The sequence below is a fragment of the Micropterus dolomieu genome, linkage group LG11 (assembly GCF_021292245.1).
Source record: "Micropterus dolomieu isolate WLL.071019.BEF.003 ecotype Adirondacks linkage group LG11, ASM2129224v1, whole genome shotgun sequence".
Classification (NCBI taxonomy): domain Eukaryota; kingdom Metazoa; phylum Chordata; class Actinopteri; order Centrarchiformes; family Centrarchidae; genus Micropterus; species Micropterus dolomieu.
This window is the reverse complement of record NC_060160.1, coordinates 8,225,947-8,246,814: the sequence shown is the minus strand read 5'-3', so window position 1 is coordinate 8,246,814 and position 20,868 is coordinate 8,225,947. Positions and strand designations below refer to the sequence as shown.

Sequence of the window (20,868 nt, the reverse complement as noted above, 5' to 3'; positions counted from 1 at the left end):
GTTGATGTACCTTTTAATTGTAGCTGGAAAGCAATTTGAAATTAAAAAGTGAAATAAGTTTATTTAAGGTGGACTTTGCACAGTAAGGTACATCCCGAAAGCTAAGCTTGCGCTAATGTTACAGCATGCTAAAATGCTAGCTATAACTATGCTAAGAAGTAACACTATAAGTATTACTACTTTATGTCATACTTTGGCCTCAAACTTGTACAGAAGCTGCTTAAACGTTTGCCGAAAGTCTTTGGGGCCAATGTTCCGTTAATGTTTACCAAGATAAACCTTAGTTTATGTAACGTAGGTTAGCTTGATTAGCTAATGTTAACATAGCATCACGGAAAAACAAATTTCCGTTAAAGCTACGTACTGCGTAGGTTTTGTGGCTAAGGGTAACAAACTGATTTATCTCGCTGGGAGAAAGGTTACGGTTAAGGATTCTTCTCTTTTTTAATTAATAGCATTTTATTTTACAGGCAGCAGCACCACAGACAGGATGACGGACGATGAACCTTTGCCTGAAAAAGTCAGAGGTCAAGAGTTATCTTCACCTTACAGTAAGTGATGATCAGTGGTTTATCAATAACAGCAAACCAACTTATTCAATCAGTTATATTATGTACCTATATTTGCAGTACCTAATTACATCTTTGTTGATTCTTTTAAAATAATAAAACATGAAAAGTCATTTCTTTTCAATGGCAATGAATGTCACAAATAAAATAATGCTACCAAAGAACGTTTTACACAGAGTTATTGAGATTTATTGTTTGTCTACCAATTATCTTTTCCAATTAGATGGTGAGATATTTGACTGGATAAGTAGAAACTCTGGCCTGCTGGTGTTCTAATAATTGTTGGGATATTTCTCAACTTTACAGATTTTACAGTTGTGAAGAAAATGGGGTTTGCTTACATAAAATAATATAATAGTATGTTAATGACTGAAGCTTTTGATTTTATAATGTTACGTGTACCATATAGACTGTTGGCTGGCTAGTTTGGTCAAAATAGTCTACATCTTAATGTGGCTAAATGGTTGACATTAGATAAGAACAAACAAAAAAACCTACATGTAGAAACAAAAAGAGTATTTAATTTTTTAATAAAATTTGCTTATTTGGTCCTGAATAAAACCACCAAATATGGCTCAAAAAGTCAGCCATTTGAAGTCAAGGCTGAGTTCAGCTTGTTCTCTACAAAGAAAGACCTCCATCTAGTGGTCATACCATTTCATTCATCATGGAGTAATCGTGGTTAAAAAAACCTAAATTTTATGTCTTATCTATTGAGGACACTGACTCCATCAGAGAGGGTTAATTGTCCAAGTAATGTATGTCACTGAATATTATACCACCATTGTCGTGGTAATTATTAATGAGGACAGGCGCTCAGCTTTGCTTCCAGTCTTTTCTGTCTCCAGGAAACGCTGCATCCCTTTGGCCACGTCCATCTAGAACGCTGGCAGTGTGGTGGTGGAATTAAAGTGACACAGCTATATTATATGAAAGTAAAGCAGAGCAGCTCACAAGGGTGAGATCTTTAAAGGGGGAGTAGCCTTTTTATAGACGAGGCTCATTGAGGATCAGAATCTCCCCGACCTTAAAGGAGACAGGAGTACATTTCTCATGTGGATAACTGAATTCATCTCTAATCCACTTGACGGGTATAACTGGATGCTTTGTTTTCATGCTTTTCTCTATTGGTTTGTAAAGCACAGATGGACGAGCAGCTGATGCAGAGGGCAGTAACTCACACAGCACACTTGGAAAGCGAGGACCCGAAGGCATCTTGAAATAGCAAGTCAAAAGAGGAGGAGGAGGAGGAGGAGAAGGAGAGAAAGGAGGGGGGTTTTGAGTGAGAGCATTGGTATGCCAGGCTCAAAACCTAGCATGGCTGTGCAGAAGAAACAGGGTCTCATCCCTTCATCGCAGGGACCACTGTCTACACGTACCATTGAGGCGCAGAGAAAGAGGAATGGAAATGAAAGAACAAGAGGTTAGTAGCTTTTATCTATGGTCTTGTTTAAGAAGGATTTGTATGGTATCTGATGCCTTTTCTTGAAGCAAAGGCAGAATGACTGTAGATCACAAATACAGGATCATCTGATCATTTTGATGACGCATGAATAGAATATATAGATTACACATTCCCTTTGAGAAAACATTTATCATTTTGTAATTGTGCATGGCTACCATAAACATGGGGAAATTATATATGGGGGCATCTGTGGACACAGATCCCATAATACACATAGAATAATTAGCATCCTGATATTGCTCAATCCCAAAGGAATACTTTAGATCCATGTGTTTGCTTCCCCCTTGCATTTATGCCAGTTACTCATCAATTTTTTGTGGTGCCTCTGTATCTTGACCTTTTTCTTTGCCTATTTCAGTAATCTTCATGAGGACTGGTCAGGTGCTAGCATCTCTTCGCCTTTTATACGCAGGCAGTTTATAATGGCTCTTTCATTTACAGCCAACCCTAAGGCCATCCCAGTTCATAATAGCCACTATTTGGGACAGATTTTTCAAGCTGATTGAATGTTTTTGGTTAATATGTACCAGCTCCTTCACATCATTTGCTGCTGTACTGAAATATGCATTCAGGGGTAGAATCCTTTGCATGTTTACAGATAGTAAAAAAGCTAAATATCAAGGGAATGTTGAGCGTCAGATTATGAAAAATAAAACCTAATGCAGTTTTCCCCCTCACTTTTAGACAATATCAAACCAAAATTACAGGGAAAGAAAACACCCGGTTCTGTCAACAAATCTGCCCAAATCTGCAACACAGCCACTCCAACACGGCCCGCTGCAGGTTTGATACAGCTCTCACATTCACTTTTCTATCATATTATTGATAGTGGGCTTTCCGCATGACTTCTTCTTTCTAACTGTTTTGATTTTGGTTTTAATTTTGAATATAACTAACAGTATTGCATTAAATGATTTATGGCAATAATCCAGTGACTACAATGTATTATTTCTAGTTGCTAATGGACTAAATGTTGATGAGAGGCTGAAAGCTGCACGGGAACGAAGAGAAGAGCACCAGAAGTTAATTGGTATGTGAGCTCTTGAGGTCACACAATACTGTTTAGAAATTAAGATTAACATACATAACTGGTTAATCTATTTTTACCGGTTCACTTTTTTCCCCCAGCCTCTCGGGAATTGAGCAGGTTAGAGCGGGAGCAGCGGGCCAGGCGATACTATGAACAACAACTGCAGCAGCGCAAGAAGAAGCTCCTGGAGCAGAGGCTCAAAGAGGAGAGGAGGCGTGTTGCTGTGGAAGAGAAGCGCAAGCAGAGACTGAAGGAGGAAAAAGTGAGTTTTGATGGTGGAAAACAAAAAAGTTTTATATTTAGTCCGGCCGATGCTTTCACAGCTCTGGAGTGAGTAACATCAACATTGAAGCTTGTTTTCCTGAATTAAAGGAGCGATATGAATCAGCAGTGCGAAGGACAATGGAGAAGAGCCAGAGGGCCCAACAGAACCTCAGTCAAAACTCAAGAGGAAGGAAGCTCACCAAGTATGGTAAGTTTAGATGAATGTGCTTTCTTTTTCCCCTCTCTTTTAACATGAGCTTTCTAAACTCACAACGCCATACTTAACAGTATGTGTTCTCTGTGTAACATATCTTAAAACAAGTGCCTTATCTTTTGTTTTTGCTACACTTCACTTAACTTTATACTGATCAATATGCTAGCTCCTCGTCGCTTACCACTGACAACATGGGAGAAGAACTTGGTCAGTCGCCTCCTTACCCCCACATGCTCTTATCTGGCCAGGAGCAAGAGTGCTGGTTATCAGTCAGGAGAAGAAGGTACTCGCCCCCATGATAACAGAATGGCAATGCAATGCTAATGGTTTCTAGATGCTACTACAAATAATTTCTCCAGGCTTTTTTATTACTAACGCTGCTTATTTTCCTCTCCGTTTTTGCACTGCTTCACATTTCCATCACTGTTTGTACCATTTGTCCATATTTCTTTCCAATAATTATGGCACAAATCAATGGCTCAGTTGTCCATGTTTGTCGCCGTGCAGTTTCATTCCACTCCATAAATAGCACCACCAACACCACCACCCCTCACAAAACCCAGCAGCACTCTGGTTCAGTCCACCACAGGCCATCTGCCTCCCCAAGTCCCAGCAACAACCAGCACAAAAGCATCAATCTGGCGCAGGTAATTCTAGCTGTTCCTTTGGTCTTATATACATTCTGTGTTGCTAAATAATAGTGTTTATATCAGTGATTATTTTTAGGATCAGCCAGCTGTCTCTTTATTCAGTCAGATTTTTCATCAGTTGTTTTCATCGAAAATAAGATGTAAACAAAATAATTCTGTTTGTTTTTCTTCTTTTTGTTTTAGAATAAAGCAACAAGACAGCAAAACGTTAATAAGAACTTAAACAAGGGCTCAAATACTAGATCACCTGCCGTCAACACCAGTGAGAAGCAAGCCGCAGTTACACAAAGCAGAACAGCCTCCCCCTCACCTGAACGGTAGGTGAAAGACCGAAAACATCCACTGTACATTCATGACATAGTAACAGTAATCTGAACAAAGTGGGACATCTGCTCTCTTCTGCTGGATCTTAAAGGACCCCCAGGAGATCAATCAGCAGACATTCAACCCCGTTGCAGGTCGAGCTGCCATCGGTCCCAGAGGAAGATGTTGCAGTTTGTAGTTCTGCCCTCTCTCCTGGTAACTCGAGGCCTGTCAGGACATCACGTGAAGGTCAGCAAAAGAAAATCAGGGATGAAAAGCCACCGGAGACTCCATGTTCGCACCTGCCTGAGAAAAAGACAGAAGCTATAACCAGAACAGCAGGAGACAGAAGTAAGCGGTGCAGTATTTAAAGGGACATTTAATGTATCCCCGCCAGCGCTCCCTTCACTGTCTCACACTGAATATCGGCTATTTACTTCCGCATAGCGGACCACTGGGCTGTTCCTTTGCCTCATAATGGGTTTCAGAGATATATTAAAGTTGATATTATTTCTCTTCAGGTCCTCCCCAAACACCTCCTCATCCAGCTTCACAGCCTCCCGAAATCATGTGCAGGGCTTCAGCTGGGACTACAGACCCAGAGGAGGCCTCACGTCTCCTGGCTGAAAAGAGAAGAGAGGCCCGACTACAACGGGAGAAAGAGGAGCAGGAGCGCCTGCAAAGAGAGGAGGCTGAAAGGTAAAAAGAAAAACATGTCCACCTACAAAACAAAAACACTACAGTAGCAGACAATAAAGACTGTCAATTTGTGACACGTCCAGGCGGAGTCGTGAAGAACTGGAGCGCAGGAGGGCAGAGGAACGAGCACGACAGCAGGCCGAGGCTCAACGTCTCATAGAGGAGAAGAGGAGGAGGGAGGAAGAGGAGCAGCGGCGAGCTGAGGAAGAAAGATCTCAGGCTATGAAGGAAGCCGCCCTTCTGCAGAAACAGGTGGGAAATGCAAACACTCCTCAGTGCATGAGTGAAATTGCAGAAGGAACCACAAGCACCTACAGGGTGCTTTTATTATGGGTGCTTTTTGTTTTTCTGCTCATTTATTTTTCATGGACACTTTTTTCATTGCACTGCTTTGCCTGTTTTTGTCTAATATAGAGAGAGGAGGAACAAGCCAAAGAGAGGGCAAAAGCAGAGCAGATGAAACAAGAGCGAGAAATACTCGCACAGAAAGAGGAGGCAGCGCGCCAAGAACGAAAAAAAGTGACACTTTTGAAAATGTTTGATAAAATATGGTGTACTATGAAGTACTCTCTATACACAACAATGCATTATCTGTGTTCATCAAAAGATCAAATCAAACGTTCTTTCTTATTTATAAGACTGAATGTTTTCCCAAAGCCTACTATGACAGCACTTTAATGAAAGCCGTTTTCTTTTCCAGAGACTTGAGGAGATCATGCGGAGAACCAGAAGGACAGATTCTCCAGATACGGTGAGACTTTACTGTTCAGTTTTAAAAAAGTATACCGCCCCTGGACTCTTGTGATGCACATCCAGTATCCAGTAATATCCACCCAGCTCCACCTTTAAAAGCCAAACAGAGTGTCCTTCTCTAAATTGGTAAATATTTTTTAACACAGAAACCTGCACCATTGAAGAACTTGCCAAATGAAGCCAAACCAAAGGAAAACACAGAGCCTCTGCACAATGGCACTATAGAAGATGCAGTTAAACAGCCAGTGGCGACTAAAACCTCACAGCTGAACAATGAGGAGGACATGGTACCTGTTGTGGCCTTCAAAGAACGCAGGTCTCTCAGGACTCTCACAGGCCTGGAGGAAATCCAGACCCATCAACGGGCAGGTGAGACATGACCAACAGATCATATGAGAAAACTTGTTCTCAGGGTGAGAAGGTTAACACCAACCAGGACTTCACCAGCTTTGAATACTGTCAGGTTTTGCCTGATAAAGAACTTGCCAGTCAAAAAGCTACATTACCAGTAACTTAGGAGCTTTCAAATTTCAGCGTGCGGACAGTCTCAGTATCACTGAATAAAATTTTTAGAAATGCATCACAAATGTTCTACTTGTCTCTTAGGCTGCACTGAAACATTTTATTTGATATGTGTTTCTTTTCTCCCCATTGTGGATTCTTCAGAGGTCATCTGAGCAGCTGCAAAGTGGGCAAAGCCTTTGCTGGAGAGATGCGATTTCTCTGTGAAACACAGGAATTACTGCAGTACAGCCATTTTGATGTCCTTCGGCACCTTGAAAGAGCATGTAAAATTACAGCCTTGCCTCTCACTGACGACGTCAGCATTTGGTCCCTTTTCTGTGTGTAACTAGTGGCACAAGTTGTGGGAAAGTTATTTATTCATTTCTGCAGTACAGCGGGTTTCTGAACTAATAATGGCTATCCAAAAAACAGTAGATGTAGACAGTGGTAATAATAGTTTGCTGGCAATTACAGAGAGTGTCCTCTGTGAAATACTAGGAATAGACATTCTAACAATTGCAACATATGTTAGCCATATTCTTTTTGCTTATTGCTGATATTTCTTGCTATGTAAGCACTTTTCCCTTCCTCAGTTTTGTCACTGTGGAATTAGAATAGCTCAAGTGGCTGTGCTAAGAACAAGAGTCGTTTAGGTCGTTGCTGATGAAAAGTTTACTTCCTACATAAATTCCTACCCTTTGAGTTTGTGAAGTATAGCAATCACATATTTCAAAGCTGCTAAGGAACTTAGTTTCCAAAGACTTTGCTTCAGTTTTGTGAGTGTTGTTTTAGAAAATACAATGCACAAAGCCATTATTGCACTTGACAGCTGCTTTGTTTGATATTGCGCAATCACTTTACAAAGTGAAGTTTGAGGTGTAGAGGTTAAGTGAGTTTATTATAATAAAAGCATATAAAAACAAATGTATCAGATGATCAATAGTATTGCGTATAACTATCACTTGTTAACCTGTTAAAAAGAAACATATGCCATATTTAATTAAAGTTGATGCTATGCCGCATCTCTGCCTTGTTTTTTTACTTAATTTGTTGACTGTAAACATAAAAAAACTAAAATAAACACATAAAAAAACCTAAAACTAATAAAACGCTGCTTGTCCAAACAGTGCATTAATGTAAACACCACATCTCTCAGTATTTGCACTGACTACGTCAAAGGTTGACAGAAGATGGAGAAAGCGGCTCAATCTTTTGCAACAGCCGTCTAGTTTCCTCCGTCTGCACATGCACCATCCAGAGCTGAAGCTCCAACTTACTGTTAGCCAACAGAGATGAAAAGTCTTCATCTGCAGAGGAAGACAGCACAATTACATTTGTTGAAGGACATCTACTATGATAAGATAATTTAAATGGCTGCAGTACAGTAAATAAGTATTTGTACAACAAATACAAACCTTTCTTAAGGTTTAATATTGTAACTATGCCAAGTTGCTGGAAATTAACATCTTTACTTTTGAGAAATACCAACAGGTACTCCAACATGGTAATGTAGTGCGGTCTCAGCAGCTGGGCCATCTTCCCTAGGAGAATATTTTGCAAAGATACAGAATGACAATATTTAATATAGATAATATAAAACAAACCGAGTATTTGATGGGTTTTTTTAATCAGTAATTTTTATCAGTACTTGCACATAACATTACCAGTCATTTCGAGTTTGCTGATGATTGCAGCACTGTTGTATGACAACTGAGGATATTGTGTTTGTCCTAACAACTTCACTAGTCTTGAAACTTGATCTGACGTTATCGTCACCGACAAGGTAGACTTAAGTGGATCTGAAATAGTGACAAATTGTAAAGGATTTTGAAATTTATTCAAATAAAGAAGGATGTTATTATGTAATGGTCAACAGTGAGCAGTAGATAGGAGTTATATTTCACAGCAAAGAAAAATTCAAAACCAAACAGACAAATACTAATACATGTCCAGGTCGCTCACCCCAGGTCATCAGGTGATGTAAGTGTGTTGTCACGTGCAGCAACGTCTCATCTGACAGGGTGGAAGACTGAAGGGCGGAGAGGAGTCCTGATAAACACAGACTTTCCATCACAGCCTAAATAGCCATGATGGGATTCAGTGTGACTTTATTAAGAGTTTATCATTCTCTGGCACCATGCACAAACAAATCATGTATTTACTAAAGACGTGACATGAATTATAGCCATGGCGTACCTGCTGACCTTCGCAGGAGCTACACAGGTCAGTGATTATCTTGCCGCTGTGTGTGATTATAACAGAGCTGCACCTGTGATGATGAAGCAGCTGACCAATTTCATCCAACAGTCCTTCACTAACCAGGATGTCCTGAAATTAAATCACGGATATATGATCAATATTGGGATTTAAACATTTACTAGTTGCCTTATATCTGAAGTTTTGTGTTGTTTTTACATCCAGTGATTACTAGTTCAAGCAAAAGAAAAAGAATGTCCCCATAGATTAACACATCATTTTCAACCAGTTCATAGTAGTAACACACCACAGATAGTTAGTAGGAAATCGTACATTGTTTGGGGGGCGTGCAGACAGTGCAGACAGTAGTGTTATGGCTGACTCTGGAGAGGAGGTTTTCAGCAACGCCTTCAAAGGCAACACACAGTCAAGATCCATCAGCTGCTCCTGGATCAGAACTACACACAAAAAAGACATACAACATCTACTTTGGGTATGGTGTCAATTGTTAGTCAAATGTTTATAATTACCATTCTTTGAGAAAGTTTCTAGGCATCTGCACGCTTGGTTTGAATTCTGTAAAAGAATAAGATATTAATTGAACACTGTTACTGATTTACCTTCAAATTCATCATTTGGCCACTAAAGTTCACAATTACCTTTTGCACAGGGGAAGACATGAGAGTCAAAAGAGACTTTAACAAAAAATGACCCCCAATGCTGAGCAACTTTGGGTGGTGCTCCTGAACAGCAGCGATGTTGCAGAGAGCGGTACAGCTGTAAAACTGAACCTCTGAATCTGAGGACTGCAGCAGCAGTACCAGGACAGGAATGGCTCCTGCTTGACATAAGATCCTTATTGACGATTCTGGAAAAGGAAGAAACAATTTTCTCATGGATCATGTTTCCAAGCAAAGAAGGAACATAGCCCAGCAGCTTCTAGTCTTATGAAAAATATGTTTAACATTGAGATTTAAAAGGAAATGATCCCACCTGACTGTGTGAGATGGAGGAGAGCCCAAGTTGCGCTCTGTTGCACCTGTGGGTCGTAGGATTTTGCTAAAGCCAACAGAGGTATGATTCCATCCGTAGTGATAGCTTCCCTGTTTGATTCTGTATGAAAAGAAAGAAAAACCACCACACATGCTCAGCTGATTAAGATAGAAAATTTCAGGCAAGTCAATGTGGCCAGTAACTGGCCACAATTACTAATGCATAAATACAATGATTGCTATTGTTTCTATATATTATTTATTTTTCTGTCATTAAAAGAGTTCCACCAAATGCAAATGATTTCCTCCCTTTCTGTACAAACCTGAGGAGGCCAGCATGGTGACACAGGCACATGAGTGACACTGACCGGTGGCATCACCAGACTGGAACAGCTCCAGTATAGGCACCAGCATGCCCATTTCAATCACTAACTCTTTGCACACTGAAATCAGATTTTATGGACAGTAATTATGACCATCTAACACACACCGACGAGAGGTTAAAGACAAAACTTTAAATAGCTTGTGATTCTTAGAACTTACCATTATTCTTTACGAGCAGATTGACCAAGGAGAGAGAGATAGTCTTTTGCACATTGAGGTCAGTTGATAAAAGTAAAGCCATGACTGGCTCCATGAAGGCATCTGGTAAGGGAGATTTCACTGTAATTACCAAGAGCAAAAAATAATGAAAATAAAGAATAATTCATTGTGGTTAAATAAGCAAAATTGGACGATTCAGTTACATTTCTTGACAGCCAAAGTATTTTTAGAGTAACCAAGAATGATCTACATGTAAATGGAAAAAGGAAATATGTGACTGGTAGTTGGTTTTAAACTCAAGTCCTTAAAGAGATATCCCACCTTTGTTCTACCAACCTCAACGAAGTAAACACAACTGAATCTGTCAACTGCCACATGTATGCAAAAAAACAATATCTGGTCACACATTTTCATACTACTGGACATAACCTGTACTTAGCTTATCAATACCATGATCTGATCAAAGAGAAAACTGAACTAAAAGTAATACAGTCACTTAACATGAGGTAGCGGTATATCATAATAAAGGATTCATGCTGTGAGATTTCACAATAAAATCTCATAAAAGCTGGGAATTATTTGCCAACCCTGGGAAAAATACAGTTGAAAATTTGCATGATACTGGTCATACCCGTTGGGGAGCTTATCTCCACAATGAGTGATATGAGAAAGCTCAAGTGCAAACAGTGGTCTCATTTTGTGTGGCACTGATCTTTTCTATCATGAAGCTTGCCAGAAGCAACATTAAAATCTGCTGTTTCTTTACTCACAATGATGACTGAGATGTAAATAATACATGGCTGCAGTCATTTGTAGATTAGTGTTTTCTGAGGATGCAAGGCTGTTCAGTCCTCGTAGACTTTCCTGATCAAGTAGTTGAGTTTCATCCTCTAAGAAAGGAAACATATTAACAATGATGAATATTCCCAGTTGATCAATCTAACTACACACTGTTTGCTTTATTCTGATTTTTGTACATATGCTTTGTGCTAACGCCAAGCACAGGTGTTTTTATCAACTAGTAGCCTACTTGTATGAAATAATATAACAGAATTAGTTGTCTTCAGTTACAAAGACAATGTTCACGTAAAACTGTCTGATTTTCCAAATTGAAATGACACATATCAACTGGGATAACTTCGGCTAATTAATAAAAATAAGACAGTTTAAGACTGTAGTTGTGTTTCCCTTCGTCCACAAAAATGCTGTCTACAACAATGAAAAAGAACAGCTAAAATGTACCTACCATACAGAAGGTGTAAAGAGGGAAACTCTTGAGTCATCCTCCTCAGGAACATTCTCTCAGGTGTTGTTCTAAAGCAGGTGCACTGAGAAAGTTCTCTGAAAACTTCCCTTATTTGTTGCTCAATCTCTCTGTAAACTTTTCTGAAATGAGCAGTAAATTCTTTGAGCAGTCGGGAGCAATTTCCACAAAAGCCAGTAGCCATGACTGCATTTTCAGCAGAGCGAAACGAAGTAGCACCTGTCAGTTCACAACCTGGACATAGACACGCCCACTGGCACACCACGTGACTGCAGTTCGTCGTTACAGAACACACGTTTTCAGATCCTTTAAACAGCTCTTATGTAAAAGGAAAAGTTCTAATTCAATTACATGTAATAGTATTGTGGTTTATTAGCAGCGATATATATATATATATATATATATATATATATGTTGCCTGTTTATGTGGTATTTCTTTGTTGGCACGGGTTACAGCCTCCTCTTCCCCTGTCATTATTGTCTCATTTTAAGTTTCTTGTGGTGGACTTGTTAAAAAAAATCAATAAAATAGTGTTCAAAAATATTTTATCTGCAGTTGCCTTAAGTAATCGAGGACAGCACATAAACTGGAAAACACACACTCCAGTTACTTTCTTACTTCTTTAATTTAATTAAATTCAAATTCAAATTCAAAAATCAGCTTTATTGGCATGAATGTAGGCCTACAACAATACTTCTTTATATGACAGTGTTATTTTCATGTTTCCTCCAATTTCTTTATTGGACAGAGATATTTAGCCAAAACAAAAGTACATACAATAACAGATTAACTGAACAGGACATAACTATAAATAAAAAACAAAGGCGTACTATGCAACAAACAACAAAGGAATAAAATAATTTCTATCTTGAAATGATTGTGGTTGTTATTTTCATGGTTACGCTTTAGAGCTACGTAGATAGTTACGTAATTATGATTGTTCTGTCCTCAAATTTCATTGGTGGGTTTGATTGTTTTTATCTGTACGTCACGAACATGGTCGCCACGCTCCTCCCCCACGTTCATGCTTGATGTGGTTGACTTGGAAACCGTCGCAGCGTTGTTGGTGAAGTTGGAGGACAAAACAATCACAGCTGGGTAGATATACGCAGTTACCCGTAGCTAACTCCTGTGCACGCATTTAAAATACGTTCTTTTATGTGGGATTTTATTTATTTTAAGGATCAGACTGTCTGTTGAATAAAATAAATCTCGCTGTACCCCGTAGTAAGTCAACGATGTCACTTCGGTTAGCTAACGTTAGCATTTAGCAGGAAATCTAACGTAGCTAACGTTAGCTTCTAACAAAGGTTGCTTTTCCTAAGATTGATGTAGCCTCTGCTATCAGATATCACATAAAACACGATGCGGGTTTGTTCCTGTGTTTTCATTTACATTGCAACTTGTATGAAATACCAAGCTAAACTAAGCTAAACCCAGCAGAGATTTGGTTTAGCAACGTTAAAGTTATCCTTGTTTTGTATTTTTAGAATGAAAGCCTTCCTCCATGGATTACTTTCCTTTTGCACTCAGAATGAGAGATATTGCGGTGCCTGAGAATGCCAGCAGGTGAGTTTCCTGCTGTACAAACTCAACACAAACACACCAGGTAGAAGAAATACTTGGATCCTTTATGAGTTAAAGTAGTAATACCACAGTGTAAAATACAGTGTATATAGTACAAAAAATAAAGACCCCTTTAAAAGTATTAAAGTATTATCAACAAAATGAGGCTGTGAGACTCCTTAATTCATCTTCAGCACTCCACCATGTAAAATAGTTAGATTTCTATGCATAATTTTAATGTTGTAGCTGATCATGGTGGTGCTAATTTAAACTATTTCATACACTGTTGGGTTGTTTATTCTTTAAAAATGCATCATCTCCTATTTGTTGATTGATTGCATATTACATTTACGTTTTACATTTAATTATTTTTTGCTGACACTTTTATCCAAACCAACTTACAATTGCTATTTATTTCAGAGGTTGTACACCTCTGGGGCAACTAAGGGTTAAGTGTCTTGCTCAGGGACACATTGGTGGACATGTCACAGTGGGGAGTTGAACTATTCAACTTCTAGTTGAATTATTAACTGACATCAGTGTAGCCAGCCTACATCAGCTTTGCCTATTATTGATAGTGGAACCTTTTTACAGGTCAGAGTGAAGACCGGGCAAAGACCCGGGAAAGATTTAATGAAGTGTTCAAGAGATACACTGAATCAGAGAAGAAAAAGGTGAAGAAGAAAAACACTGAAACACAGGAGACTATTGTGGTATGTGTTCTAATATGTGTAATTCTGCATTCATTGGTGGAGAACATCACATCAAACTTTAAGATCTGATAGTTTACTGTTGAAATATTTATCATAAATATTTGCTGTCCCTTCTCCCTGTTTCTATTAGCTTCAGAACCTAAAAAAGAATCTCAACCTTGAGAAGGATACAGAAGAAGATGAGACCATCCTTCAGAACACATATCACCCCGAACAGGGCAGCCCTCGCTACACCAAGAATAAACGAAGAGAGAGGGAAACAGCTGAAAAGGTTAATATCAACAACAGTAGAAACCAAGAGGAGATTCAAGCTTCAAAAGACAAGAGGAAAAGTAAGAGGGAGCTTCCCTCCCTCCCTGCACCTGAAGACACCACAAGTTACATCCAGAAGGATGAGGATGCTTCCAGGTCTGAAATCACGTTGGAGCCAGATGATGTAGGCGATGGAAAGGAACCAAAGCGAAAAAGTAAGAAGGTGAAAAGCAAAGGAGCTGCAGAGGCCAAGGCAGAGAGTCAGGTGGAAGATGCAGAAGACAAGCTGCTGCATGACTACCAGCAGCAGATTGCTCAGGAAGAGGAGAGGACTTTAAAAAAGACCCACATCAAGACTGAGGAAGAGAGTGTTGTCTCCCAAAATGTTTCGCAAAATAATGATGTTGGAAAGAAGAAAAAGAAAAAGCTGAAATCTGTAATCACACAGTTGGATGTAGGGTGTGTATAACTACTTATATGTATTTGTTTTTTTTTAAATTAATAATAATACAGGCTACAGTTTTTAGAAGCACATTTAAGTGAGAATTAATACTTTCTGATCCTCTAGGCATCAAGATGAAGATGCTGACCAGGATGCTGATGGTGAAAATGAAACAGAATCCAAGGGAAAGAAGAAGAAAAAGAAGAAAAAACATGGTAAGTGGTTAATTGTCAGGAAACCATTTATAAAAATTCCATTAATAATTCAGTACAATGCATGATGTTGCTTAATTTTATGTTTATATTTTTTTTATTTTCCATTTTTCAGTTGTCAAAGAAGAGAGTGAAACTGAGGCAGAAGTACCGCAGCAACCAACATTTGATGACAGCCTTGTGCTCGGAGTGTACGTCCACAGAACAGATCGCCTCAAGACCGACCTACTGATCTCACACCCCATGGTGAAGATCCATGTTGTAGATGAAGTCACTGGACAGTACGTGAAGAAAGAACACAGGTGAGATTGGACATATCTCAGACACCTACACCACTGCAGTTTAATTCAGTGCTAAATTGTGTTTTCACATTGGTATTGATCTGGTAACAATTGTGTTTCTATTGCCTGGTACGTTCTTTCTTTGGATACTTAATTGTAACTTGTAACATTTAGACCATAGTTATTTGTGTTTTAGTTGAATTCTAAGCATGCTCTACAGTTATTTTAACGTCTGATTTTAAGGGAGTAGATGGTGGTAAAACCTTTGATTGAACACAGTATACTACAAACCACCTAACTGTATGGCTTCAGTTTCAGTATTTTTATGTATTTGCCTGATAATTAAATGTTTTTCTCTTGTTTTTCAAAGCCATCGGCCAGTCTCCTCATTTTATGAGCAAGATAACGTTGACCACATTCTCCCAATCATGACTCAACCTTTTGACTTCAAGAAGAACAAATCAGTCATCCCTGAGTGGCAGGAGCAGATCATCTTCAATGAACGCTTTGGTTACTTTGTTCAACAAAACGATGAAAGCCCCAGAGTCATACTCTTCTTTGAAGTAAGAGACTTCATATAGACATATTTGGCCAATTTCGATGCAGCTGCCTATAATTGTTATTATTTAAATGTTTCGTAAAGATCCTGGACTTCATCACCATGGAAGAAGCAAGAGCCAACGTTGATGTTAACAAGCATGAGCGAGGATTCAGAAAGATTGCATGGGCGTTCCTCAAGGTACTATATTTAACCTGTTCATTTAGAAAGAAAAACCAGTCCGAATGTGTTTTTAATACCCATTTTCCCTGTATCCTTTAGCTTGTTGGCACAAACGGTGTGCTGAATATCGACAGTAAACTTCGCCTGCAGCTCTTCTGCCCTCCATCTCGTGCAAAGAGGCAATCTAAAACAATTGAGGTGGTCGAGTGGTGGAAGAAGCCCCCCAGACACAAATATTCCTCCACCCTTTATGTTACGGTGAAAGGCATTAAACTCCCTGAGCATGTAAGTTATTTGCTGCTTTACAGCTGCTATTAATTATTTATTTGTTTATTTTTATAATGAATACTTCTGTCTCGCATTTCTACTATAGGTATGTAGCAAAGAAAATGTTACCTAAAACTAGTATACTGTAGATAATGTTGTCTCATATTCTAGTGTAAAGTTGTAATCCAGCCACAAGTGGATTCAGTAATATGTTGTAGCTGAGACGGTTTATGTTCTGCAGGTTGACCCCAGTATTCGGTCCATGATGGCACTGCAGGAGGAGAGGGGTAGTACCTCCTACAGTGAACTGCAGAATGAGGTCACCAAGAGAAGCCTGACTCAGCCTCTAGGCAGCAAGCCACCAGTCTTGAGATGGAGCCGGCTGCCTGGACAGGTTGGTGGAAATATTTGATATAACCGATGTCAAAAGAATATCTTTAATGTCTTTAACAGTCTTAGCTAATGATAGTTATGATTTGATTATTTGAATTTCAAGTTATTCTGGTAGATTGTTTTAAACTGTATGCAGCATGATATGGTTTAGAAAGGGTTCACTGCATCCATTCTCTGCGAATAGTTGTATTATTTTTCTATATTATTTTATTATTATCATATAACTTACATTTGTTTATTCCATATTTATATATTTCTACATTTATTTATGTCAACTGTATGTTCGTCTACGTGTAGCACCTTATCACCAAAGCAAATTCCTTGTATGTGTAAAACACTATTTGGCAATAAAGCTCCTTCAGATTCTGATTCTGATCAGTACTGAGTGGATAGCATGTGGTAAAATCAACAATGCTCACGCACTCATATGTACATTAAACTGTTTCTTGTGGCTGTGATCATTCCTCCTTACTAGCTGTAAAGTGTTTCCTTCTTCATGCAATTTGAATGTAAGAGATGAGACAAAAATCCACAGTGCTTCTTATATTTAAAAATTACTTCTAAAGCTAACACCAGGCTTCAGCAAACCCAAATTACACAACTCAAGTGGGTGTTTTACAAAGGTAGTCTTCTTTTGTAAAAATTTCCCTCTTGGGTTTACTGTCCCTTTGCTGTGGCTCAGCAAGGAAGCACCTTCTGGGGAAAAACAAAGAAGGAATTTCATACAAAAACCCTGTAAGTTTGGATGATCCCCATTTGATTGGTCGAACTGAGATTGAAGTCTCATATTACCTTCAGCTACATTTATGTATTTTTGCCCAAAATAGGGAGTGTGGATTTTTTACCCCATCACTTACATTGAAATTGTGTTAGAAAGAGATGTCTTTACGCCCAGTATGGACAGGACGAACAATCACAGCGACCAATAACCCTTACTGTACATAATTTGCATGTCAGTATTGTTTTAACAATGTGACCATTTCCTTTAAACATGGCTGACTGCACAAGCCTCACCAGAGTTTTTCTGTTAAAAGGTCTGTCGGATTCCTAACAAGCCCATGCTGTCATTCCGTGGTGGTCAGATGGGCTGCTTCACAGTGCAGTTCTCTCATGCTGGGACAATACTGGCCGCTGCTTGTGCTGACAGAGATTCTTTCCCTGTTGTAGGTAAGCAACACCTCGTCTGTGTAAAACTCCCCCTGCTGATGCACACAAGAAATCGCCAGCTAATTAACTTGCTGTTGATACACAGTAGTCATGAACAGCTCTACTGATGATGGATGTGCATCACTAAGACCGGGCATAGTTAAAGAGGTGGTATGCCAATTTTCAGGTTCAAAATGCTATTTAGGGGTTGTACCAGAACAGATTTACATGGTTTCATTTTCAAAAAACACCATATATTTTTTTTAAACTGAACATTGCTGCAGCTCCTCTTTTCACCCTGTGTTGAAGGCTTCGTTTTAGTTTTGGAGTGATACATCTTGTCTTTAAATGATCTTTGTTGGGAGTTGCACATGTGCAGTTCCTAGTTAAGGACTACTAGCCAAACAGAAGAAGAGAAGGGCGGGTTAGCGAAAAGCCGGTAATAGCCAATCAGAAGCAGAGAAGGGCGGGTCAGCAAGAAGCCCGATAACAGCTTCGATTCAGCTGTAGGCTACATGTTGCCGACCAGCTTGGCAACATAGACTGGAGCAAGAGTTTCAGAGTGGTGATTTATTTATCTGTAACAAAAGTATTTTTCATCCATAAAGTTATAACTGAGCTCTGTCTCTACATCACATTAACAACTTTATGTCCATTGACTGCCTGAAGGGTAGCTAGTGTTTGGAAGGGAGAGGTGTGTGCTGCAGCTCACTGTTTTTCCACCGGTGTTTTTGAGGGCGTTTCGGAGTAGCTGCTTGGCCAGCGTTATATGACGCGCATTTGGCTTTCATCGCTGTGATGTCACAGGGATAAAAGGGAAACGGCTGGACTACAAACAGCTGTTTTCAGGCAGTTCAGAGCAGAGTTTTCTGTGGGAGATGGGAACTCGCTTTGGGGTGGACTTTGGGCTTTTTCACTTTGCCAACCTATTACATGCACAAAAAAGTTATATAACTCAATAAAGGAGAGGGGAAAAAGCCAAAAAGCATAATACCACCTCTTTAAGACACGTCTTAAGTTTGGTTGATGCAAAATGCAACATAACGTCCATTATAAAAACTGGTCTTAACAAAGACCAACTTAGTAAAGATCAGTCTACAACTTCCAAGCGTACCTTGTTGAAAAATAACCTGTTCATTTATTATTTCAGTGTATGAGATTCCCTCTGGCAAGGTTTTGGCTGCCTTCAGTGGCCATCTCAAAATAGTCTATGATCTCTGCTGGTCCAGAGACGATCGGAGCCTTTTGTCTGCTTCCTCAGATGGAACTGTCAGGTAAGTGTCGTAAGTGTTGGTTAATAGTGAATGAAACAGTTGGGGTTGTCACTTCTGTAGCACCTCTAGGGGGAGCAAGTACTCCTTGTGGTAGGTGCGAGATGATGGCGGCTGACTTTCGCCGACTTGATAGTCTAACGTGAGCTGCAGGTGACTGCAGGGGTGTTAAAAATGGCGGCGTCATGTCGGACACATTCTACCTGCGTGAGCTTACTGAGAGCTGAGATCAATGACTGATGATCCAGACCAGGCAAAAGTGTGGTTCCAACTTGGTGCAGCCGGGGAAAAGCAATTGCGGCCGCCGGACTCGGCGACAAGGTTTTAATGTCATGTGACATGGTGACGTTTTGCAGCACCGGCGAAAGTCGGAAACAATTTCTAATGAGCATGCCTTATTTTAAGTCCAGCGTGCACCATGTTAAGTCAGCGCTGCACAGCGCCGCATGAAGTCAAATGCACCTTATGTCTTTTGGTTACCAGTGACACAGCATGTCTTTGGCTATAATGGTGATTGTCTGACTCTGAAGTATTATTTAAAGAACACACTTCATTTGCATAAAATAGTGTTTGCGTTATGAATTTGTTTTTTGCTCTCCTCCCTCAGAGAGTGGAACGTGGAGAGACTTCTTGGAACAGCCCATAAGGTGCTCCCTCATCCATCCTTTGTGTACTGTGCTCAGTACCACCCAACAGCCCAGAACCTGGTAGTGACGGGGGGATATGACTCTCTGGTACGAGTGTGGAGACTTGATGTCGATGATGTGAATGGCCAGCTGCTGCAGGAGTTTGAGGGTCACAACAGTTTCATCAACACAGTTTGTTTTGACTCTGAAGGTATTGTGTTTTGATGTCATGTCTTTGCACAAGTGTTTGTATATAGGTTTATATTATATAATGTCCTGTCTTCAATATTTCCCAGAGAATTGCTATCATTCAAGCCTTTGTGCATGACATTTGACTCACTATTTTCTTTGTTATGTCTATTGGCCACCAAGTTGGAATTTGTTTGGAATTGTATATAAAATTCATAGGCATAAACCAAAGTAAACTAGCAGTGGCATATCTATATCCGAGAACAAATAAAATTGAAAACATTTTTGTTTATACCATAGAAATGGTACATTTTTTTTTTTTACATATTTAGTATTTACTATCTTGCCTTCTACTGTAAAGCTAATTGTGGTGCTCTGTTAATGAAATGTGAGGCTTTGATTCTTTTGTAATGAAGAATATTGTACTTCTGCATTTCTCTGATGTTCCTTTTGTTTTGTTTGTTTTAATTAGGAAGGAGAATGTTCTCTGCAGACAATACAGGCTTAATCATTGTCTGGAAAACTTCAGTGAATGACAGCAAGCAGCGTCAGTCATGTCACCGCTGGTGCACAGAAAAGGTACAACAGAAGATATTTAGATGGTTTTATATACATGTGCATATCATACAGTATACTTCACTTTTGTACACTACTTTTGTCTGATAGTGGTCTAATAATTAACCAAATAATTAACAATAATACTCTACTACACAATGAAAGGCTTTTGCTTGTGCAGTAGACATGAAATTTGAAAGAAAAGTAAAATTCTTTATGTTTTCTCTTGGCAGAAAATTGAGGAGAGTGACCTCCGTGGTGTCCCCATCAACATGCTGCAGCTCCATCCAAATGGGCGGTGCCTGCTTATCCATGCCAAAGACAGTGTCCTGAGGATGATGGACTTGAGAATGTAAATAAGACTTAATAAAACTTAAAAAACAAATTACAGGAAAACAGTGACCTGTGTTCTGCTTTTTGGTTGTCGCTGCTGATTTTGTGGTTTGCTATTTAGCCACTTCAATTACCCAGTCCAATTAACCAGCTGGTGGAACCACATGATGTCACCATTCATAACTAAAATACTGACAAAATAAGATGACGTTTCACTTAAGCATCGCTCCAAACCTCATATCCCACCAAAGCACAGCATCGGTGTTCTTTTTGTGATTTTTACAGATATGACTTTTAAATTATTGTAATGACTTTAATGACAACTGGGGCATTGTAGGAGCAAATGGCATGTGTGTGTATGTATGTATGTATGTATGTATGTATGTATATATATATATATATATATATATATATATATATATATATATATATATATATATATATATATATATTT

At 39.3% G+C, this 20,868-nt stretch overlaps 3 protein-coding genes across 13 annotated transcripts in view; 2 read left to right on the top strand and 1 right to left on the bottom strand.

The window, feature by feature from the left end:
• Window positions 1-7,473, top strand: part of map7a (microtubule-associated protein 7a) — an 11,089-nt gene extending 3,616 nt beyond the window's left edge. The window contains exons 1-17 of one of the 6 annotated variants that reach the window (XM_046062170.1): window positions 30-367; window positions 471-551; window positions 1,710-1,992; window positions 2,719-2,817; window positions 2,990-3,064; window positions 3,163-3,326; window positions 3,437-3,536; window positions 3,709-3,825; window positions 4,050-4,189; window positions 4,376-4,509; window positions 4,608-4,846; window positions 5,017-5,194; window positions 5,278-5,446; window positions 5,609-5,713; window positions 5,895-5,945; window positions 6,094-6,316; window positions 6,614-7,473. In XM_046062170.1, coding sequence (XP_045918126.1) covers window positions 1,866-1,992; window positions 2,719-2,817; window positions 2,990-3,064; window positions 3,163-3,326; window positions 3,437-3,536; window positions 3,709-3,825; window positions 4,050-4,189; window positions 4,376-4,509; window positions 4,608-4,846; window positions 5,017-5,194; window positions 5,278-5,446; window positions 5,609-5,713; window positions 5,895-5,945; window positions 6,094-6,316; window positions 6,614-6,624 — 1,932 coding nt within the window. In that variant the 5' untranslated portion in view covers window positions 30-367; window positions 471-551; window positions 1,710-1,865 and the 3' untranslated portion in view covers window positions 6,625-7,473. Of the gene's footprint in view, window positions 1-29; window positions 552-1,709; window positions 1,993-2,718; window positions 2,818-2,989; window positions 3,065-3,162; window positions 3,327-3,436; window positions 3,537-3,708; window positions 3,826-4,049; window positions 4,190-4,375; window positions 4,510-4,607; window positions 4,847-5,016; window positions 5,195-5,277; window positions 5,447-5,608; window positions 5,714-5,894; window positions 5,946-6,093; window positions 6,317-6,613 lie in introns of those variants that run through there. The other 5 variants (XM_046062173.1, XM_046062169.1, XM_046062171.1 and 2 more) reach the window with 5 other exon arrangements.
• Window positions 7,322-11,705, bottom strand: LOC123978737 (vacuolar protein 8-like). Of its 4 annotated transcripts, none has more exons than XM_046062177.1 (13): window positions 11,429-11,705; window positions 10,953-11,072; window positions 10,183-10,302; window positions 9,963-10,082; window positions 9,641-9,760; window positions 9,307-9,515; window positions 9,178-9,223; window positions 8,981-9,105; window positions 8,648-8,779; window positions 8,414-8,480; window positions 8,116-8,250; window positions 7,867-7,992; window positions 7,322-7,758 (listed from the first exon to the last, which is right to left on the bottom strand). In XM_046062177.1, the coding sequence occupies exons 1-13, from the start codon at window positions 11,628-11,630 to the stop codon at window positions 7,625-7,627; spliced, it is 1,656 nt and encodes a 551-aa protein (XP_045918133.1). In that variant the 5' UTR covers window positions 11,631-11,705; the 3' UTR covers window positions 7,322-7,624. The 4 variants fall into 4 exon arrangements, 3 of the variants coding, with proteins under 3 accessions (XP_045918133.1, XP_045918132.1, XP_045918131.1); XM_046062176.1 differs by having other exon boundaries at window positions 8,414-8,528; window positions 10,183-10,284; window positions 11,429-11,704; XM_046062175.1 differs by having other exon boundaries at window positions 8,414-8,528; window positions 11,429-11,703.
• A 703-nt stretch (window positions 11,706-12,408) lies between these two features.
• ahi1 (Abelson helper integration site 1) overlaps window positions 12,409-20,868 on the top strand; it is a 15,100-nt gene continuing 6,640 nt past the window's right edge. For 2 of the 3 annotated variants that reach the window (XM_046062715.1, XM_046062717.1), the window contains exons 1-15: window positions 12,409-12,545; window positions 12,938-13,016; window positions 13,608-13,726; window positions 13,857-14,437; window positions 14,547-14,635; window positions 14,748-14,934; window positions 15,284-15,476; window positions 15,557-15,652; window positions 15,734-15,919; window positions 16,143-16,295; window positions 17,329-17,461; window positions 18,591-18,714; window positions 19,319-19,548; window positions 19,999-20,105; window positions 20,315-20,433. In XM_046062715.1, the coding sequence (XP_045918671.1) occupies window positions 13,007-13,016; window positions 13,608-13,726; window positions 13,857-14,437; window positions 14,547-14,635; window positions 14,748-14,934; window positions 15,284-15,476; window positions 15,557-15,652; window positions 15,734-15,919; window positions 16,143-16,295; window positions 17,329-17,461; window positions 18,591-18,714; window positions 19,319-19,548; window positions 19,999-20,105; window positions 20,315-20,433 (2,327 nt within the window). In that variant the 5' untranslated portion in view covers window positions 12,409-12,545; window positions 12,938-13,006. Of the gene's footprint in view, window positions 12,546-12,568; window positions 12,819-12,937; window positions 13,017-13,607; window positions 13,727-13,856; window positions 14,438-14,546; window positions 14,636-14,747; window positions 14,935-15,283; window positions 15,477-15,556; window positions 15,653-15,733; window positions 15,920-16,142; window positions 16,296-17,328; window positions 17,462-18,590; window positions 18,715-19,318; window positions 19,549-19,998; window positions 20,106-20,314; window positions 20,434-20,868 lie in introns of those variants that run through there. The other variant, XM_046062716.1, reaches the window with a different exon arrangement.